Genomic DNA, 20,222 nt, shown 5'->3' with positions numbered 1-20,222 from the left:
TTTTTATTATTTATATTTGAAATTCATATTATAAATTATTAGATTTAATTATAAATTTAATATAATTCTTAGATTCAATTGTTAAACAGATTATAATTATTATAATATTATTAGAATACAATTATTAAATGTTTTTTCTCTAATAATTATATTCTAAATATACTAATATTTCAAAAATTCACATTTAAAAATATTATAAATATTTTAGAAATATTAAATTTATGTTTTACTTCAAATTTAAAAATATTAGAAATATTAAATTTATATTTTACTTGAAATTTAAAAATACTAGAAATATCAGAAATAATTTAAAAATTCTAAATTCATGTTTTATTAATAATTATATTTTATTTAATAATTGAATCTAAAAATTATATTCAATTTATAATTGAATTTAATAATTTACAATTTAATTTTAAAAATATAATTAATTAAAATGTCAATTTTAATAGAAATATTAGTATAACATTTATATGAAAGATAAATTTGGTCTTAACTTTGAAAAGACAAAATTGTTTAATTTCAATAAAACTTTAGACTAAATTGAACATAAATAACCGGAACACATGATACTGACATTGAAACGTAACAGATTTAACACGTGGATAATTTTTTTAAATTAAAAAAATCAAAAAATTAAAATTAAAAAATCAAAAACATCTTGAACTGATTGACATGCACGGTTCACATACATTAACTATTTAAACACGATTAACAAAAATGACCAATTGATTAGAATTGACAAAAATTAAAGCCTAATTAAACACTGAAACTAAACGATGATCAAATTGAATAAACGCAACGAAAATAGGAACTAAAAAAATATTTAAACTTAATTATTTTAATTAATCACATAAAAGTCTAAAAAATGTTTATATAAGTAAATATGTTTTAAATATTTATTTATAGGAATATATACAAAAAAAATTAAAAATTTTAAAAATTAAAAATTAAATAAAATAGAAAAATATAAACCAGTCCACATTTTTGTCGGTCTAACCTGGAGTCTAACTTGCGACGTGTCGATCTATCTTATATTATTTTATTAATTTATTTTGGTTAAAAAGTAAAATAAAAATCTATTTTAATTCCATTTATAGTAACTTTGTTAACTTTGTCAAAAAATTTCTTATCAAAACATAATTTTCTTATAATATATGATTATTTTTTTTGTAGTGAACCAACTCAACCTGACTTATTTTTACGGGTCAAAGAGTAGTTGGCTTGACCACTCCTAAATACTGGCACATGCACGTAATGTTGTGTCGGCATGGCTTTATTAAATACATGTTTTTCTTGTTTTTTAATTGGTGGTAGACTATACTGCATTCTACCAAACCTACAAATTATAAAATGTAATCGATCGCACCAAAACAATTAATCACCACCAAATCCCATACGTATAAAAAACTGGCGAAAAGACAAAGACAAGAAATAAAATTGAACCAAGATAACATAATTAATTTTCTAACTATTATAACAATGAATTTGAGACTATTTTTCTAATTTTTTTACCTGCTTGGTGGGCGAAAAAAAGTCTTTAAATAGCCTCCACATCAGAGAGGAATCCTCGTTAATGTATACTTAGATAATGTCTCCATTGGTCTTGTTTTGTTTGGTGTTTTGCAGCCAACTCACGGGTGGATTGAATACACCATTGCCACCACCAAGCTATGGAGATTATGTATCCATTCTCAGCATAGATGGTGGTGGCATCAGAGGACTTATTCCAGCTGCTGTTCTTCATTATTTGGACAAGGCTCTTAAGGTCCAATTTCTATTATATCACTGTGTGTGAGTTCCAAGTTTTTAAGCTTTAAGAATTGTATATGTATTCTGGCCATAAAGGATTTTGTTAACTATATATTAGTCTTATCCTTTCAAAGGAGTGTATGAGGCTGTTAGTTTTTTAGGCAAAGTTATAAATAATCCTTATGGCTTTTGCTTATAAAAATGTTTTCTTATAGAACTATGTATACTTAGTTCATCTTCCCCAAAGAAACAACATATGAAGAGGAGATAGCAGTGTTTACACACATTATATATATGTGTATATAATTTTCATATACAGTTATCTTTCCACAAACTATTATAATAAATTTTTTGGAATGGTTAATAGTAGTGCTCCTATTGGAGTGTTTAACTCGAAGGAGAGAAGATGTATAATATGTTTAAAATATATATATATATATATATATATATATATATATATATATATATATATATATATATAAAAGATAGAACAGAGGAGAAAAAAAGGAAAGAAAAGTGTGATGAGGTGAGATAATAGTATGAATCAACGAAAACTACTTGTGATTAATATGAATTGAAAAACTCGTGTATAATTTGAATTGATGTTATTCCCTAGAGAATCTACAATTTGGTATGGTTGAATATATTGTAGAGGTAAAAACCGTACTTGAATACATTAACTGTAACATCTGAGACTGTGTTGAGTTGCAGTTTATGGATCGAACAGCATCTTTGGCACATTATTTCGATGTGATATCAGGAACAGACACTGGTGGACTCATGACTGCTATGTTAGCAGCACCGAGCTCATATGACCCTAATCATCCTCTCTTTACTCCATCGGAAGTCGCACTGTTCTACAAGAAATATGGCCCTGAAATATTTAAACCTAGGTATAAGTATCAAGCTCATAAAAATTGAGTTAACATAGTCATAACAACTATTTGGGAGATGTTATATCATCAAAATTAACTTCTAAACTTAGAAGTATATGTAGTTGGGTGAAATTTAATAAAGATGGCTTAGTTGTTACCTTTGGCTTGATTAGTTTTCTGAAAGATTTGGTTTCTTGTGATGCAAAACCATGCAGACCTATCTGGGATCCTATCAAATGTCCCAAGTATGATGGAGTTTTCATACGAAACATAACTAGTGAGATACTGAAAGATACACGACTCAGTGAAACGTTGACGAACGTGGTAATACCATCTTTCGATGAGAAGAAAGTCAAACCAGTTGTATTCTCAAAATTGAAGGTTAGCATGGTAGAAATTAAATGTGTATATTATATTTTGATTTGAATATAACCTTTTTCTTGAGGGTAACTGTTGAATATTGTTTGTGGTGGTTTTGATGATGCAGCTGAAGACAGAAGCTTACTTGAATGCCAAACTCTCAGATATCTGCGTAGCCACTTCAGCTGCACCAACTCTTCTACCATCACACCAATTTGAGAATGACGGTGTTCAATTTGATTTGGTTGATGGTGCTCTCGCTGCTAACAATCCAGTAAATATTCATCACTAACTCATTATATACACTTTTTTTAACACAGTATTGAGAGATGGTTGTAGTAATATTTTAACTTAGTTAAGACTAGTGAAATTTTTTGCAAGAAATATGGAGAAATATGTGAAGAGTTTGATTGAATAATATAGGCCATGGCTGCTGTGAGTGAAGTGATAAAAGAACACCATTCAGAAAAGGAAATTTTGTTGCTGTCATTAGGAACTGGAATACCAAAAGCAAAGGACAAGTTAGGTGATGACAATGATGATGATTCGTGCCTACTTAGATGGCTAGGTGAACACAGTGATACTATTAGCGAAGTTATATCCAAAACAGACATGACTCATTCCTACCTTGCCACAATCTTCCCTGGCCTCTTTCCTGCAGAAAACTATCTTCGAATTGAGGTATACACACTTAGGTTTTTCTGCATAAATGTTTCGATATACTTATAATAGAAGAAAACAAAACAGCAACTAATGTATATAAGTTAAAACGATTGATGATATATATGTAATTGTGGCAGGAGTATAACCTGGACCCATCCATGGGATCAGTGGATAATACTACTGAAGAGAACATGGATAGCCTTGTAAAGGTGGGAAATGCGCTGTTGGACAAAAAAGCTAAGAGGATGAATGTTAATACATTTGTCCCATTTAAACTACACCAAACAAATGCTATGGCTCTTGACATGTGCGTACACTCACTTTCTCAATAATTTTGTACTTTGTTTAAAATTAGTAGCAGAAAGTTTTAAGAGCTTCTTTTTTATTGACTTAATGTAGAATATGAAAAGGTTTTTATAATATATTGAATGCTAATTTTGGGAGGATTTTTCTTTTAAGGTTGGCTGAGAAATTATATGCAGAGAGGCAGTTGCGTCTGAAAAGGAAATCAATGGAAAAAGGAGGAAGAACTTTCACTGAAACTATTTAAGTTCCTTATTAGGGAATTACCAACTTCACATTATGAATAAATGTCATGTCTATGACATTACATTATGTTGTCTTTTATCCATGTTTGCATAAGGTTGATGCTTTGGGGTTCTATGCAATTCCCAGTTCCAAGAACCATATATCATCTAATAAGGTTGATGCTTTGGGGTTGTTAGTAACTCCTATTTGGAGGAACCATGGATCATGTAATAAGGTTCAATGCTTTTGAATTGTATGTAACTTAATTGCTAGGACCATGTATATAAGTCCAAAAACACCAATGTAGAATCTGACAGATGCACATAATTCAAGAGAAATTACCTCCAAGTCTAAGCTTCAATTTCCCAGCTTCTATAGCTTCTAGAGCAGATAAACCGAGAGTGACACCTAATTTGCCACCATATGACTCTGCCACGATGAACAGAGGGCTCTTCTGTAGTCTCTCATCCCTATATGGAACAATTCAATCAACAATGTAGTAAACAGGTTCAAAGAAACTCTTTTCATGATTATTACCACAAGAGATCTGCTTCTTTTCAACTATGTGGAATTTCGTGGCTTCAAGTCTGTGTTCAAAGGTCCAACTCTGGAAAACATGCATATGAAAAGTAACGAGGTGATTCCTGTCTGTAAGAAACTCAACAAATAAAACTTGTTGTTTTTCTAGTTCCAATAAATCCAAAATGAAAGAAAGGCCAAATCAAAATCATAATTTGAAGACATCATCTATTCATATTCTAATGATATTGGTTCAAACAGAAGAATTAAAAGAAACATTTAAAATGAAAAGCATTTCCCGTTAACTACTATAATTATTTCTTAATAAGCACCAAGTATATTAAGGCATTGTTATTGTAGTCATCAACTACGAATGTCACAGTGTGAAGCCCCAAGAAGCATCATAAGTTCAAAACAAACAATTACATGAGTCAACACAAATATTCTGTTTATGGCAGTGACATACGAAAACATGTGACACTCTCTCTACCCATTAGTTATTAGAAAAAACTAATCATTGAGAAATGGATAAATAAATCCTACCCATTACAATCTTGTTAACAAATCATGAACAATTCAAGACCCTACCCGATAAAAACAAATCCAGATTTCACAGAAACTGTTATGTGATATGCATGTGCATGGTAAGAGAAAGTGAACTGAGAGTGTTAAGGAGAAGAGAGAAGAGCACTTTACAATAAATGCAGAAAGAGAAAGCTTGCATATAAAAAGTATTACAATAGTGTATCTGTAAAGAAGCAAGGGTACAAATATATATAGGAAAACAGAAACAGAAAAATTGCTCGAACTATGCGTTTTATCAGAAACATCTCACAAAACCGTGCAAGTCCAACGCTAACGATAAATGAGAGCCAAAACTAAACTGACGAAGGGTGAGGGAAACATAATCGCCAAAACAAAAACACATCAGAAAGAGGAAAGGGACTAAAACGAAATTGCTCACTGAGAAAAGGATATCCAAATCGAAACTGCAACCCCGGAAGGACATCCAAAGCCAATTTGTACCACCGATGTGATCAGTGAGGAAATGAACGTGTTATGTTTAGGGATATTAGGGAGTGCAGTGTAAGTCCAATTCAACTTGTAAATTAAAGTTTACACCTTTTAACATATTCTCTGAAATTGTCTTTATCTCTGATGGATCTAACACTTCCAATAACTGTAAAGAAGAAAAGCGAAAACGGAAGCAATGAAGGCAAAGATGAAAATGTAGCAGAGGAAGCTTTTGCGCAAATTGAAACTCACAACCAACGAGATGGGAGTGAAACCCAATTTCAAAAAAGTCCCAGCTCAAATTACGTAACTACCCTTCCCTCTCTTATTACCCATGACATGATGCCCAAGTAGGATAGTAAAGGTGACGATAAATTTGGATGAATTTGAGTTAATAATTTGTTGTGTTTTTTTTATAGGATTTGAGGGTGAATGTGAGCAAATATTAGAATGAAATTGGTAATCGTTTGTGAATGATTTGATTGATATGTTAGATAAAAGAGTAGGTTTAATAAAGTAATGTTAAAATTATATCTTTCGTCTTTATTTTTATATCAAAATACTAATTTGGTTTTTCTATTTTCTTTTATCTCATCCTTATTTTGAGAAATTTGATGAAATCAAGTCCTTTTTGTTAGTGGTGTAGTAACAGCGTTATATGAGATGCCACGTGTCAGTGTCTGGATTTTTATTATTTTTTTATTATTTTTTTATTTTTTTAAATTATAAATTTGTCACATGTCAAGCTAACATCGTGCCCTACGTGACAATGATAGTGTGATGTGGCAGTGACAGTGTCACGTGTCACTATTATATGTCAGATGTCATTTTTTCATTCTTAATTTAGTCCCTATAATTTAATTTTTGTCTCAATTTAGTTTCAATTTTTGTAAAAAATGTACAATTTCGCCCCCTTCCAAATTGAAACAAAAATTAACTTTTATATAAATGTTATACAAATATTTTTATTAATTTGAATTTTTTATTCAAATTGATATTTTTATATTTTTAACAAAACTAAGTTTATTTAAATTTGTTTCACATCTAATTTTACTTAAAATTGTTTTCAAATTTTAAATTTATTTGTTTTTGATTGTTATATAAACTAGTTAATTTTTTTAAAATTTATATAATTGTTATTTTTAAATTTATTGAATTTTACACATTTTAAAAATATGCAATTATTTAAAATATAAATTCAAATAAAAAATAATATTAAAGTATGATGTAATAAAATATCAATATAATTTATGATTTTTTTTTGCTATTAGCATTATTTTCTATTAACAACTTTAAAATAATTTTAAATAAAATTCAATGTAAAATATAAATTTAGATAAACTTAATCTATTTAAAAAAATTCACTTGAAATATCAATTTTGATGGAAATATTTGTATACATTTATATAGAAATTAAATTTGATTTTAATTTGGAAAGAGACAAAATTTTTTAATTTTTATAAAAATTATGACTAAATTGAGACAAAAATTAAAATACTGAGACTAAATTAAAAATAAGGAAACGAGACTTAGCATATAAGATCATAGTATTCAATTGATATATGATGAAACAAAGGTGTATGACAAAAAGTTGTGAAGTGTATATATGTACCATGACATGATATTATTGAATTAATATAGAAATGGTTGATTCATTCTCAATATATAACTTTTCTTTGCGTGAAATATTTGTGTAATTGTGAAATTAATGTAGAATTTGTTAACCATTTGTTTTTATGTAAGAAGATGCCAAGATGTGTGACTTATAAGTGGGATTATCATTAGTACATCATAATATAGAAGCAGTTACAACAATTCAATCAAGTTGAACACCTAGGCATGAATAAGAAATGAGAAAAACAAAGTATGTCGATGAAGGTAAGTGTCCATTATACGGTGCATTTGAAATTATAGAAGTAATATGATTTTCTCAAATGCAAGAATTGATGTTGATGAAGTGTTCATTCTAGCCAATATATAAAAACCCTAAGGTAAATTTTTTGACTTTTTTGTATTTCGAGATCTATTTAAACTAAAATTTGTAGAAATGGGTCTGTTTAATTTTCCTTTTTTTGCAAAATTGAGTTAAGTCGTCAGGGTAGAGGACGACATTACAGGTGAAGTTGTCCTCCACCTTGCCGGTTTCTTTTCTTTTTTTTCAAAAAATGAAATCGTGTTGTAGGATGTCGGTTTCTATTACAACTTCACTTTTATTTTTTTTTTATATATTTTTTTAACGTTGCAAAGTGGTGGATGGTGTTTTCTTAGACTGTTTTATGAACCACGCCATAGGCGATGTAACTTCTTATTGGAATTTCTTTAATACATGGTCTGAGATCTTTCAAGCTCAAGCTTGAGGCCATGAATACGGTGTTCCCATTTCACGCCACCCCATTCATAACTGGTGGTTTCCTGATGGCTGTGATCCATTAATTAACCTTCCCTTCAAACATCACAACTAGTTTATTAGCAGATTTGAAGCACCCGAGCTGCCAGAGAGAATCTTCCATTTCTCAGTAGAGTCAATTACGAAACTGAAAGTTAAGGCTAACTCAGAGTCCAAGACCACCAAAATCTCTTTGTTCCAATCATTATCAGCTTATATATGGAGATGCATAACACGCGCTCGTCAACTGCCACATGATGAGACAATAAGATGCAGATTGGCCATAAATAACTGAGCAAGAATGGAGCCGTTAGCTGCCACATAATGAGACAGCAAGCTACAAATTGGCCATAAATAACCGAGCAAGAATGGAGCCATTGAACTCAAACTACTGTTTCCATTCCCATTACCACTCTACAATATTAAAAAAATATAAAAAAAAAATTAAAAGTGAAGTCGTCATGTACGAGGACGACTTCACTTTTTACATGAATAGAAACCGGTCTCCCACAACACGGTTTCGCTTTTTGAAAAAAAAAAAAAGAAACTAGTAGGGTGGAGGACGACTTCACCTGTAATGTCGTCCTTCACCCTGATGACTTAACCCAATTTTGCAAAAAAAAAATTCAACATATCATTTTTACAAATTTCAGTTTACATAGACTCATATATACAAAAAAGTCCAAATTTTCATATTAGTGTTTGTGTCCAACTATATGTTTACGATCTATATCTCTTTAGTAAATTAGGTTCTTTGATTCGAGTTGTTAAATGACTTTTTTTCTGATTTCTGTATTAGAAGACTCTATTGTTCTATGTTATAATGGATTTAGAATAGAATACTATCTTACTCATATGGTGTTTGCCTTGTTTAAGATCATTATGGAATTAGTATCGTAAACCTATCAAGATAATAGGAAAAGTTCTGTACATGTGGCTTGTTTTGTTTTTTCTGGATATAAAACTTGTATCGGTGCATGCATGGTCATTTTTTATAATGATCTTTGCACGAACCAAAATTGCAACAAGACCAAATTTTTGTCCGAACTCTTAATTTGTTCTTTTGCTATATGGGCAACAAATATTTCTGGACAAAGATATATGACTAAGAATTATTTAGTTGAAGGGAGGGAGACATAGCTCATGGTGACAATTTTTTTCTTTTTACTTCATTTTTTTGTATTTTTTTTATGTTAGAACAATTTTATTGTTCTTCTTAATTTTTTTTTTGGTTTAAATATCTTTTTGGTTCCTCAAGTTTTAGTGAATTTTGGAATTAGTCCCTCTTTGAAACTCTATACCAATTTAGTCCTTCATCTTTAGAAATGCATGGATTTAGTCCTTCTTACCAAATTTTGTTAAGTTTATTTGACATTTTAAACGCATTTTATGATACCATTTGAGTTAACATTGAAACGAAAATGTGTCAAACGGTATAAATAATTCAAATCTATCATGAAATGCGCTTGAGACGTCAGATAAACTTAACAAAATTTGGTTAAAAGGACTAAATTCACGCATTTTTAAAGATGAAGGACTAAATTGGTCAAAAATTTTGAAGAGGGACTAATTCCAAATTTTACTAAAACTTGAGGGACCAAAAACATATTTAACCTTTTTTTTGTTGACAAAATGACTAATAATAATAGTAATAAATAAATGTATTCATATTAATATTACGTGAATCAGATATTGTATATGTTAATACTTACTAAATATAACATAACAAACGCTTCATAAAATTAATAGAAATTTAAAAATTACTATATAATATATGGTAATAAAACACACAACTCTTTATATATATCTTTATTTATCAAAACAAGAAAATAAAAAATTAAAATGAAAGTGTATAATTTTATAAATGTGCAGTTAAATTAAAATAATTCACAATATTTTTTTTAATAATATTACATAAATTATGAAATAAATTATATCACACATGTGTATTTATTTTATATTTATGTTATATTTATTTATATTTAGATTAATTTATTTAAAATTACAGGAAAGGATAAAAATTAATGGATAACTTATCATATTATGTGTATTCTCTATGTTATATTATATTTTACAATTATTATAAAAAGTAATAAAGTAATTAATTTTAATGTTTATTTTAGTAAATTTATAAATCATGATTTTGGGCAAATGTTAGTATTTTTGTAAAACCATACATACCTCAGACTTTTTTTAACGAGTAATGACGTATATGACGTATTAGTAATTGAATAATTGAATAACATTATTAGCTTCTATTATTTATAAAGTTAAGAAATGCGTGCCTCTCGCGGTTCTAAAATATAATTTAATAATATTGATCAGGACATATGCACTGCAAAACTCATTTTTTATAGTTTTATTTTCTCCCATTACTTTAGCATTTTATTGATTATTTTATTTTTGTTGTCAATCTAATAATATCTTTATCTAAATGTTTGGGAGAAAAAAATATATTTAAAACCAAATTTTTTTTTTCTTTGTTCTGACCGGTGGCAGAACACCGTAAAAGACCGGGACCCAAAAATATTTTGAAATTTTTTATATTAGATAATATATTCAAAATTAACAATAATTAAATTAAATTTTTTATTTCTTTTATAAAACACAACATTTAAATTTTAATAAGTAATAAAATATAAAATTAAAATAATAAATCATACAAATATTTATTAAGATATTTTTTATTTTCTTTTCTCATTGTCTTTTGAATTTTCACAAATTGTTCTCATCCGTCATATTCACTTGTTTGCTTTTATTTATGAAGAGTAAAATATTTATTATTTTTTTTCTCATTTCTCATCTATTTTCTTTCATTCTTGAAAAGAAAGAACAATGTAATTTTCTTTTGTCTCACTTGATAGTGAAATATTAGTTTAAGAATTTATCTCATTAGCCTTGTATATTAATTTTTTATTTTATGGACATAGAAGAAAAATTATTTTATTATGTGTGTTTCTTTTTTATAATTGGATTTTAATTGTGGTTTGATTATCATAAATTTTATTTTTAGTATCTTTTAATGTTTTATTAGATTATGATAAAAATTAATTTTTATCTTTTTTTTAAATAGGTATATTGATGAAGAATAACAAAATAGATGCATTTGTTAAAGTGACAAAAGGGAAGCTATTTTTGAAGATAACACTACTAGAAATTCTCATATTACATGAGATTTTTCTTGTAAATCTGTCATTTTCTCTAAGAATTTTAATTGACAGGTAATTCCTTCGTGGGTAATCATTTCCTACAAAATTATAAATTTGCAAGTATTTCCTTCAAAATTTGTTGCGAAAAGTGTTTTATACAAAATATTTTACAAGAAAATTGGTAGTAATTTCTTGCAAATTTTTTTGGTAGCAATTTCTTGTAAATTTTTTTTTCACAATAAAATTTATAAATATTTCCTATGAAAAAAATTTCAAAACAAAATTGGCATGAAATATGAAATATGAGTTTTTTAGTAGTATAAAAACAAGACAAATTCAACTACTTCAAATATCCTGAAGTATGATACTAATGATCCATTGTTCGATTAGAGTAGCTCTTTCTTAAGGTTCAAAGAATTACAGGTGAGGAGTTTCATAATAATTCTTTGGAACGTGATCCAAGACATGTCTTCAAATATGAGAATATCCAATGAGCCAAAGAGATAAAATTAGAAGAGTTTATTTAAGATGGTGTCCATATAAATACAACTTGAAAACTACCTTTTTTCTAAGGAGAAACATCCAAGGTGTTTTCAATTTAATTGGTTTAAATTTTTTCCTTCTTGGCTAGAGTATTCCCCGACTAATGATGAAGCTTATTGTTTGGCATGTTATCTATTTAGTTCAAAGTCAAATGGTCATCCTAGGTCATATGTGTTTACTAAACAAGGTTTTAGATCATGGAAAAAGATTAATGCAGGAAACAATGTCCATTTCTCAACCACATTGGAGATCACCAATGCAATGAAAAATTGTGAATACATGTTGAATCAATAAATGGACATTAATAACATTATAAACGTTCAAAGTTCTGAGCAAATTTGCAAAAAAATTTCATGTAATTTGAGAATTTTTAGTAGTGCACACAATGCAATGAAAAATTGTGAATACATGTTGAATCAATAAATGGACATTAATAACATTATAAATGTTCAAAGTTCAGAACAAGTTTGCAAGAACCGTTTACGGCTCAAAATCTCTATTAAGTTTTTAGCTGGCATTTGAAGCTTGTGCATTTAGAGGCCACGAGGAAACACAAGAGTCATGTAATAGAGGTAACTTTCTTGAGATGATTAAACTTCTAGCATCATATAATGATAAAGTGGCACAAGTTGTGTTCGAAAATGTTCTGCTAATTATACTTCTCATCATATTCAGAAATAAATGTTACACATTTTTTCTAGAAAATGTTCAAGGATATGAAGGAATGAAGGACGATCTTTTATATATGTGTAATTTCTTTTTTAGTTATCGTTATAATAAATTATGTATTTTTATTGTATAAGTTACAATAATTAAATATATAAATTTTGAGTGTATTATTTTGGTTCCTCGATATTATTGGTCAAGATCCGCCATTGATTCTAATAATTTAAAATCTTACTTAAAGTTCTAGATTTTGATATTTATGTCGTAGAAATCCTTTTGTAAAATCTTCTTATTGTATATTACACCACCTAATATATTTTTATTGCATTAACTAATACTTTTTTTGAAGAAAATATATAATTTTACCATAATTATTTTTATTGCATTGATTAATACTTCTTTTGAAGAAAATATATAATTTTACCATAATTATTTAAAAGATATATGTACTAGTAATTTTAAGTGAAGAAGTTACATAATTTATTTTAAGTAAAATGGTTATACAATTAGATATTTGATGAAATAAAATTATCATGTTTTATTTGTTAAAGGATACAATTTTTAATTAAATAATAACATTAATTAAATAACCCAAAGCATTAGTTAGACGCATGTGGTTTTGAAGTGTTAGGCTACTGATTTATAACATTTAGCAAGTTAACTAGGGACAACTCGCATATCGGGAGTCTGAATCATTACATGAAAATGCAAAGAAGAGCTAAGTTGGATTTATCTTAAAAAATTGAAGATAAACCCAATAAACTAATGTAACTACTAATGGAACCACGTTGGATTTTTATCTTGATTTTAAAGAATCATTGCAATTGTTATATTTTTTATTCTTACGCATTTAATTATTATGTATTCCATAATAATTATTCTTACACATTTATTCTTACAATTAATTATTGGGAGTCTGAATCATGAAAATCAAAGAAAAGCTAAGTTGGATTTATCTTGATTGGATTTATCTTAAAAAAGTTATTGAAGACAAACCCAATAAACTAATGAAATAATATAAAAATAGAGCTTCAGGGGTGCTTTAAGCCAAGAGGAGAGTGTAGAGTACTGAACAAGGATACAATTTTGAAAGGAAAATTATTTTTTCTAGTAAACTTTTACAATTTTTTTTTACAATCTTAAGTGTCATATTTTTGAGTGATTTTTCATCTTTTCTTTTCTCATTCTCAATATTACAAAACCACTTAAAATATGACACATCATATTGTAAGAGAAAGTTGTCAAAATTTAATAGTCAAAATATCATTATCCTTTTAAAAACATTAGTTTATATTGAAGATAAAAGAGAACCTAACTAGTAAAAGCTAAAAAAATATAAAGTCTAAAACAAATATCTAGCGATCGATTTTATTGGTGGCTAAAATATTTTTTTCTTGTAGTGAATTACAATGATTGCTAAGGATAAAAATAAAGATTTTTTAAGGTTAATAATAAAGAAAGCTTAAACAACTATTGTTTTTCTTGTGGTCTCATGAAAGTTACCATTCACACAGACACATTGATTGTGTAACAATAAATAACCTTGAACGGTATGCATTCACTTATTATGCTCTCTTCAGAAACTACAAGTGTTGTGTTAGGTATTTTCTTACATTTTTATAGTTTCTTCTGAAGTCGCAATTAGTCTCCCTCTTTTGCACTATAATTTGTACTTACATATTCCTAGTACTTGCAAAAATAAGACTTGCACCCCACCCACCACTAGCTTTGCATTCTCAAAAACAATTCTTAACTTTAAAACATGGACCGTATTTCACAATGACATCAAGCATTGTATTGAAAATTGATACCAATCACTATTAAAAAAATGTAACATTTGGTAGTTTATGTTTCATCCAATCCATGCATTCACTTTTGCCATGAAAAAAAAAAAATTCTAGGTCTACCTTCCCTGGGTTAGAAATCATTCTATTCCTATGTTTCCAAATTTTCTAAACAATCGCTAACCATATGGTTTTCCAGATTTTATCTTGCTTTCCATTTAATTACATAAGGTGAGAGCGTTGAAAGTTAACCCTAGAGTTAATATGATATAGTGCAATCACTCCAACCAATCCATCACACTGTCTCAAGACAATTTGAGTTGTTTTGCATACAAAGAAAATATGTTTGATATTCTCCTCATGCTTTGTACACAACTCACATACATGTTTGATATTCTCCTCATGCTTTGCGCACAAGTCACAAACGGTACTTCATAGTCACAACCTACGACAAAGATGATCCTCTGACCCATATATCTTCCCAAAATAAAACTTTATTCCCTTCTCCTACTCTCCACTCACAACATTTGTCACTTGTTGCTAATTTTTAAAATAACATTTTATTAGAGTAATTTACCATCGATTTAGCTATTACATTAATGTATTTTAATTTTAGAATTGATTTAATTTAGTGTTAGCTTGTCCAATGCTATTGACATTAAATTAAAACAAAAATCCCATGTAGTCCCTTCATATCTAACAAATATAAACGGAAAAAACAAAGAAAAAAAAGAAACTATAATAGATGAAAGAAATGAATAAAAGGGAGATGACTGTGGATGGAACAAATGAATATGAATAAAGGGGAGGAAGACAAAAATGTGGATGAAGTATAAGAGGAGAGGAATATGTGTTATGAGATTGACAAATGTGCCAAATCGCATCAGTAATAAAGTGAAAAACTCAACTATCGTTTCTTAGAGACGTGTGCAACACTTGACAACTCTTGCAATTCATAATTCAATTTGACAACAAATTTCACAAAAACAAAAATAATACTTTTTCTTTTAATTTTTATTAAACATATGACGTGTAACGATATATAATTACTGGGATTATTATACCGATAGGTTAGACATCTTGACATTTATTCATAAGCAACATTATAAGTGGTTTTCATGCTTTTATTTAAAATATTTTTCATAATATGTCTTCTTTGTCTATGTTTCATGAAGTTGTGTGTTTTTTTTATTTATTATGAACTTGGCATGCTCCCATGGAAACTCTCTTTTGCAATTTACTAGTTGGATCACTCAACCACTCTTGTCTCCAACTATCTAAATATCCCTTATTTGTAATGAAGGACGTTTCTAGATCAAGAGTGATAGTAAATATTAAATATTCTTCAGCTTTCTAAAGACAAATATACAACTCTTAAAGAGTCAAAGAAAATAATTCCAACATCTTGAAAAAAATATACTAGTTTCTATATATAGAATTGCATCCCTTAATTAAGGAGGAATATATTTCGAACAGTTCTCACCTTCGAAATTTCTAAAATATAAAACAGAGCATAGTTTGTCTTTTATAACGGAGACGACACGTTTTTGCGCATTCTTTATTAATGAATATATAATATGATGGAATGAATACATTGTATTATCCTTTCCTTTTCGAACTTACAGAAACTCATCTATGCAATAAAAGCATTATTATCATGCATAAAATAACCTTTGACCAACATTTGTTTAATCATGGATGTATCTCGAAACAATTTCTATAAATAAACGTTTTCAGCACAATTTTCATTTGGTAACAATTTTCCATTATGCTACTTGTTTCTATTGTCATGATTATTTGGTTATATACACAAACTTAATCATGTTTGAAATATACTACATAGCAGAAAAATAAACAAAAAGCAAAAGCACGTAAAGTATATGTATCCGTCTGAACGTAACTTTTGTTAGTATATATAGATATCTTTTTTAGAAATTTTATTAATACTTTAGTTATAGATACACATAAAGATATGTACATGAAATTTTTACATTCTACTTACCTCTAATTAACTACTCCAATAGGGTTCATAAGTACAGAACTCACATACAATATAAATAACAAACTATATATATATATACGTAAATTATTTTAAAAGTCATACATCATTATATGATTATAATTTTTAAGTGGCCCTAGTTATAATAATGAAATTTGAGACTATTTTTCTAATTCTTCTACTTGCATGGTGGCCAAAAAAAGTCTATAAATAGCCTCAACAATAGAAAGGAATCCTCAAGTTCATCATTCTCCATTTCACACCCTTCTCCTATTCTTCTTTCTTGAAGACTTAGATATAATGTCTCCATTGCTCTTGTTTGGTTTGGTGTTTTTAAGCCACTTCATGGGTGGATTGAATACACCATTGCCACCTCCAAACTATGGAGACCATGTTTCCGTTCTCAGCATAGATGGTGGTGGCATCAGAGGAATCATTCCAGCCTCTGTTCTTGTTTACTTGGACAATGCTCTTAAGGTCTAATTTCTATTATATTATATTATCACTGTGTGTAGGTTCCAAGTTTTTAAGCAGTCTCTTAAAGATTTGGTTAATTATACGAAACTTTTAAAGATTGTAACATGAGATTGTGTTTTTTGTTGCAGGCTAAGGATCCAACAGCATCGTTGGCAGATTATTTCGATGTGATATCAGGAACAAGCACTGGTGGAATCATGACTCTTATGTTAGTAACTCCAAACTCATCAGAGCCCAATCGTCCTCTCTTTACTCCATCACAAGTCGTACAGTTCTACAAGAGATATGGCCCTGATATATTTAGACCTAGGTATGTATCAAACTCGTAAAAATTTGAGTTAAGATAGTCGTAACAACTATTTAAGACATTTTTCTGACAAGAACAACTATTTGAGACATGTTATATCATCATAGTTACTTAGTTTTCTGAAAGGTTTGGGTTCTTGTGATGCAAACAAAACCATGCAGGTCTATCTTGGATCCCATCAAATGTCCCAAGTATGACGGAGTGTTCTTACGAGATATAGCACGTCAGATATTGAATGATACACGACTCGATCAAACGTTGACCAACGTGGTAATACCAACCTTCAACGAGAACACAATCCATCCACTTATATTCTCAAACTACAAGGTTAGCTTGCTATAATAAAATTGTCTACATCTATATATGCATGAAAATGTGTTCTAAAATTGAACATTATTTTTCGTGATTCTTGGATGATGCAGCTGAAGACAGAAAGTTACTTGAATGCGAAACTCTCAGATATAGGTCTTGGCACTTCGGCTGCACCAACTTATTTTCCATCCCACGAATTTCAGAACGATGGTGTTAAATTTGATTTGGCTGATGGTGTTCTCGCTGCTAACAATCCAGTAAATATTCATCACTAACTCAAACTATATACATATAAACACTTTTTCTACAATAGTTTTGAGAGATTGTATAGTAGTAAGATTTTAACCTAGTTTATAAGACCTAGTGATGTTTTTATCTCAAGAGTTTGACAATATAAAACTTGATATTTGATATACTTTAGGCCTTTGTTGCTGTGAGTGAAGTGTTACAACACAATGGGGGCAAGGAGATTTTGTTGCTGTCAATAGGAACTGGAATACCAAAAGCTAAGGAAAAGTTGGGTGACATCTTTGATGACGCGTGCCAAGCTTTATGGCTAAATACACACAAAGAAGTTTTTACTGAAGCTATGTTCAGGACAGACATGACTCATTACTACCTTGCTTCAATCTTCCCTGGCCTCTCACCGCCAGATAACTATCTTCGAATTGAGGTATATACATAGTTAGGTTTTGTGCATAAATATTTTTCAATATACTTATGTAGAAGCAAACGAAACAGAAAATGAATTTAAGAAGTAATGTATGAGTTAAAATGATTGATGATATATATGTAATTGCAGGAGTATAACCTGGATCCATCCATGGAAGGAATAGATGATGCTTCTAAAAGGAACATGGATAACCTTGAAAAGGTGGGAAAGGACCTGTTGCTCCAAAAAGTTAAGAGGATTAATGTCAATACTTTTCTCCCATATGAACTTGACCAAACAAATGCTCAAGCTCTTGACACGTGAGTACAATCACTTTCTCAACATGTTTTTTTTTAGGTTTAAATACATTTTTTTTCACTCAAGTTTAAATAAAATTTGGAATTAATCCTTCTTCGAATCTTTCGATTTATTTAGTCTTTCATCTTTAAAATTACGTGAATTTAGTCTTTTTAACCAAATTTTGTTAAGTTTATATGACGTTTCAAGCATATTTCATTATAGTATTTGAATTGTTTACACCGTTTGACACATTTTCGCTTTAATGTTAACTCAAATATTATCATAAAATGCTTTTAAAATATCAAATAAACTTAACAAAATTGGGTAAGAAAGACTAAATTCACGCATTTTTAAAAATGAAGAACTAAATCGGTATAAAGGTTCGAAGAGGGATTAATTCCAAATTTCACTGAAATTTGAGGGATCAAAGACATATTTAACCATTTTTTTTACTGTTACATAATTTTGCTGCTAAAAAAATGTTACAGAATTGTAAATACTTTTATATTATATATATTTTTTGTTGATTATATATTGAATGCTAATTTTGGGAGGATTTTTTTTCTTCTTAAGGTTTGCTGAGGAATTATATGCAGAGAGGCAATTGCGTCTGAAAAGGAAATCTATGGAAAAAGGAGGAAGGCCTTTCATTGAAACTATATAATATTTTCTTATTGAGAACTCAACAACTTTCACATTATGAATAAATGTTATGTTGGAATATGGTTCATGTTTTGGGGTTCTGTGTAACTCCCAATTGCAAGAACAATATATCATATAATAAGGTTGAATACTTTGGGGTTCTATGTAACTCCCATTTGGAGGAACCATGAAACATGTAACATATAAGGTTCAATGCTATTTGAGTTTTATGTAACTTAATTGCTGGGACCATGTAAAAGTGATCGATCCCTTGTTTAATGTTTTTTTTTTTTTGTTTTAAGATCTCCCTGCTACAACATCTTTATTTATATTATTTATTAAGCAGTCACAAATGGTGGGAAGTAAAATTAATTATTTTAACAATAAAAATTATTTATTGTAGAAAATAATAAATAATATTATTTTTGTTAGTACAATATCACTATAAGAAACTATACTAAAGTTAGAGATTAAAGATATTATTGTAAGGCCCATTTTTTTTATTGTTGTTCTTTTGTTGTCAGCCACTAAAGGTTAGTGGGCCGCCCTTGTGATTGGGCCTAAGGCCAGCCCAAACGCATATACCCTTAGGTCTGCCCTAAACCTAAGGGGTACCCTTCATTTCCAGGACCCTTGCCCTAAACTCAGCAGCCGCCACCCCTCTGCTAGGGTTCGTTCTTCGTCTCGAACCAGTCCATCCCAAGAGCTCGGCTTGTGATTCTCGCCCCACGTAAGTAGCCCTGACCCACTGCACTCACCTTATGAAGTTTTACATTCGTTTCCACCGATTAAAATCCGAAAATAATCGCGTTCACCGCTGTTCTGCTAGTTCTAGGTCCATCTCTCGAGCTACTGTGCCCCAAAGTTCCGCGTCGAAATCCCGATTAGCTCTTTTCCAGGTACGGGAAGTTAGGGTTATGGTTTTGAGTCTCTTTTTGAATGGTTTGCGCGTTATTGGTTGAATGTATGGTGGGATCTGTCTTTTGGGTGTATAAGATTGCTTGCATGTGTGATTTATGTCGCTTTCATGGCTGCTACAGCGAGGAACAGTGGCGAGACCTGTTAATCTCGCCCAAGCGAGTCAATCTCGCCCAAGCGAGTCAATCTCGCCTAGGCGAGACGAAACAGGGAGGTTCCTGCGCGAAATCTCGCCCAGGCGACTCGCTCAACTTTTGAGCGAGTAGGCAACTCGCCCAGGCGAGAGGGATCTCGCTTAAGCGAGAATCCCGCGTTGCTATACTCGCCTAGGCGAGGGAGAGGCTCGCCTGAGCGAGCAACTTGAATGTACCGCCCG

General features: G+C 29.6%; 2 protein-coding genes and 2 long non-coding RNA genes across 5 annotated transcripts; 2 read left to right on the top strand and 2 right to left on the bottom strand.

Annotated features, from left to right (window-relative positions):
• The first annotated feature begins 1,576 nt into the window (after positions 1-1,576).
• Positions 1,577-4,277, top strand: LOC114165693 (patatin-like protein 3). Its single transcript, XM_028050260.2, has 7 exons — positions 1,577-1,768; positions 2,464-2,645; positions 2,843-3,008; positions 3,115-3,261; positions 3,411-3,668; positions 3,788-3,957; positions 4,110-4,277. The coding sequence occupies exons 1-7, from the start codon at positions 1,592-1,594 to the stop codon at positions 4,198-4,200; spliced, it is 1,191 nt and encodes a 396-aa protein (XP_027906061.2). The 5' UTR covers positions 1,577-1,591; the 3' UTR covers positions 4,201-4,277.
• Positions 2,293-2,926, bottom strand: LOC146881976 (uncharacterized). The gene is made up of 2 exons (XR_014985023.1): positions 2,786-2,926; positions 2,293-2,626 (listed from the first exon to the last, which is right to left on the bottom strand). It is a non-coding gene; the product is annotated as an uncharacterized LOC146881976 (long non-coding RNA).
• Positions 4,278-4,655: 378 nt separating the features above from the next.
• LOC146881975 (uncharacterized) lies at positions 4,656-6,034 on the bottom strand. Of its 2 annotated transcripts, none has more exons than XR_014985022.1 (3): positions 5,820-6,034; positions 5,662-5,686; positions 4,656-4,785 (listed from the first exon to the last, which is right to left on the bottom strand). It is a non-coding gene; the product is annotated as an uncharacterized LOC146881975 (long non-coding RNA). The 2 variants fall into 2 exon arrangements; XR_014985021.1 differs by having other exon boundaries at positions 4,716-4,826.
• Positions 6,035-16,482: 10,448 nt separating this feature from the next.
• LOC114165698 (patatin-like protein 3) lies at positions 16,483-19,168 on the top strand. The gene is made up of 7 exons (XM_028050264.2): positions 16,483-16,715; positions 16,844-17,025; positions 17,184-17,349; positions 17,445-17,591; positions 17,756-18,007; positions 18,137-18,306; positions 18,860-19,168. Exons 1-7 carry the CDS (start codon positions 16,539-16,541, stop codon positions 18,948-18,950), a joined length of 1,185 nt encoding a protein of 394 aa, XP_027906065.2. The 5' UTR covers positions 16,483-16,538; the 3' UTR covers positions 18,951-19,168.
• The last annotated feature ends 1,054 nt before the right edge of the window (positions 19,169-20,222 follow it).

The sequence above is a fragment of the Vigna unguiculata genome, chromosome 10, assembly GCF_037176805.1.
Source record: "Vigna unguiculata cultivar grain cowpea cultivar isolate G323 ecotype 2 chromosome 10, ASM3717680v1, whole genome shotgun sequence".
Taxonomy (NCBI): Eukaryota; Viridiplantae; Streptophyta; class Magnoliopsida; order Fabales; family Fabaceae; genus Vigna; species Vigna unguiculata.
This window is presented reverse-complemented; position numbering and strand designations above follow the sequence as displayed.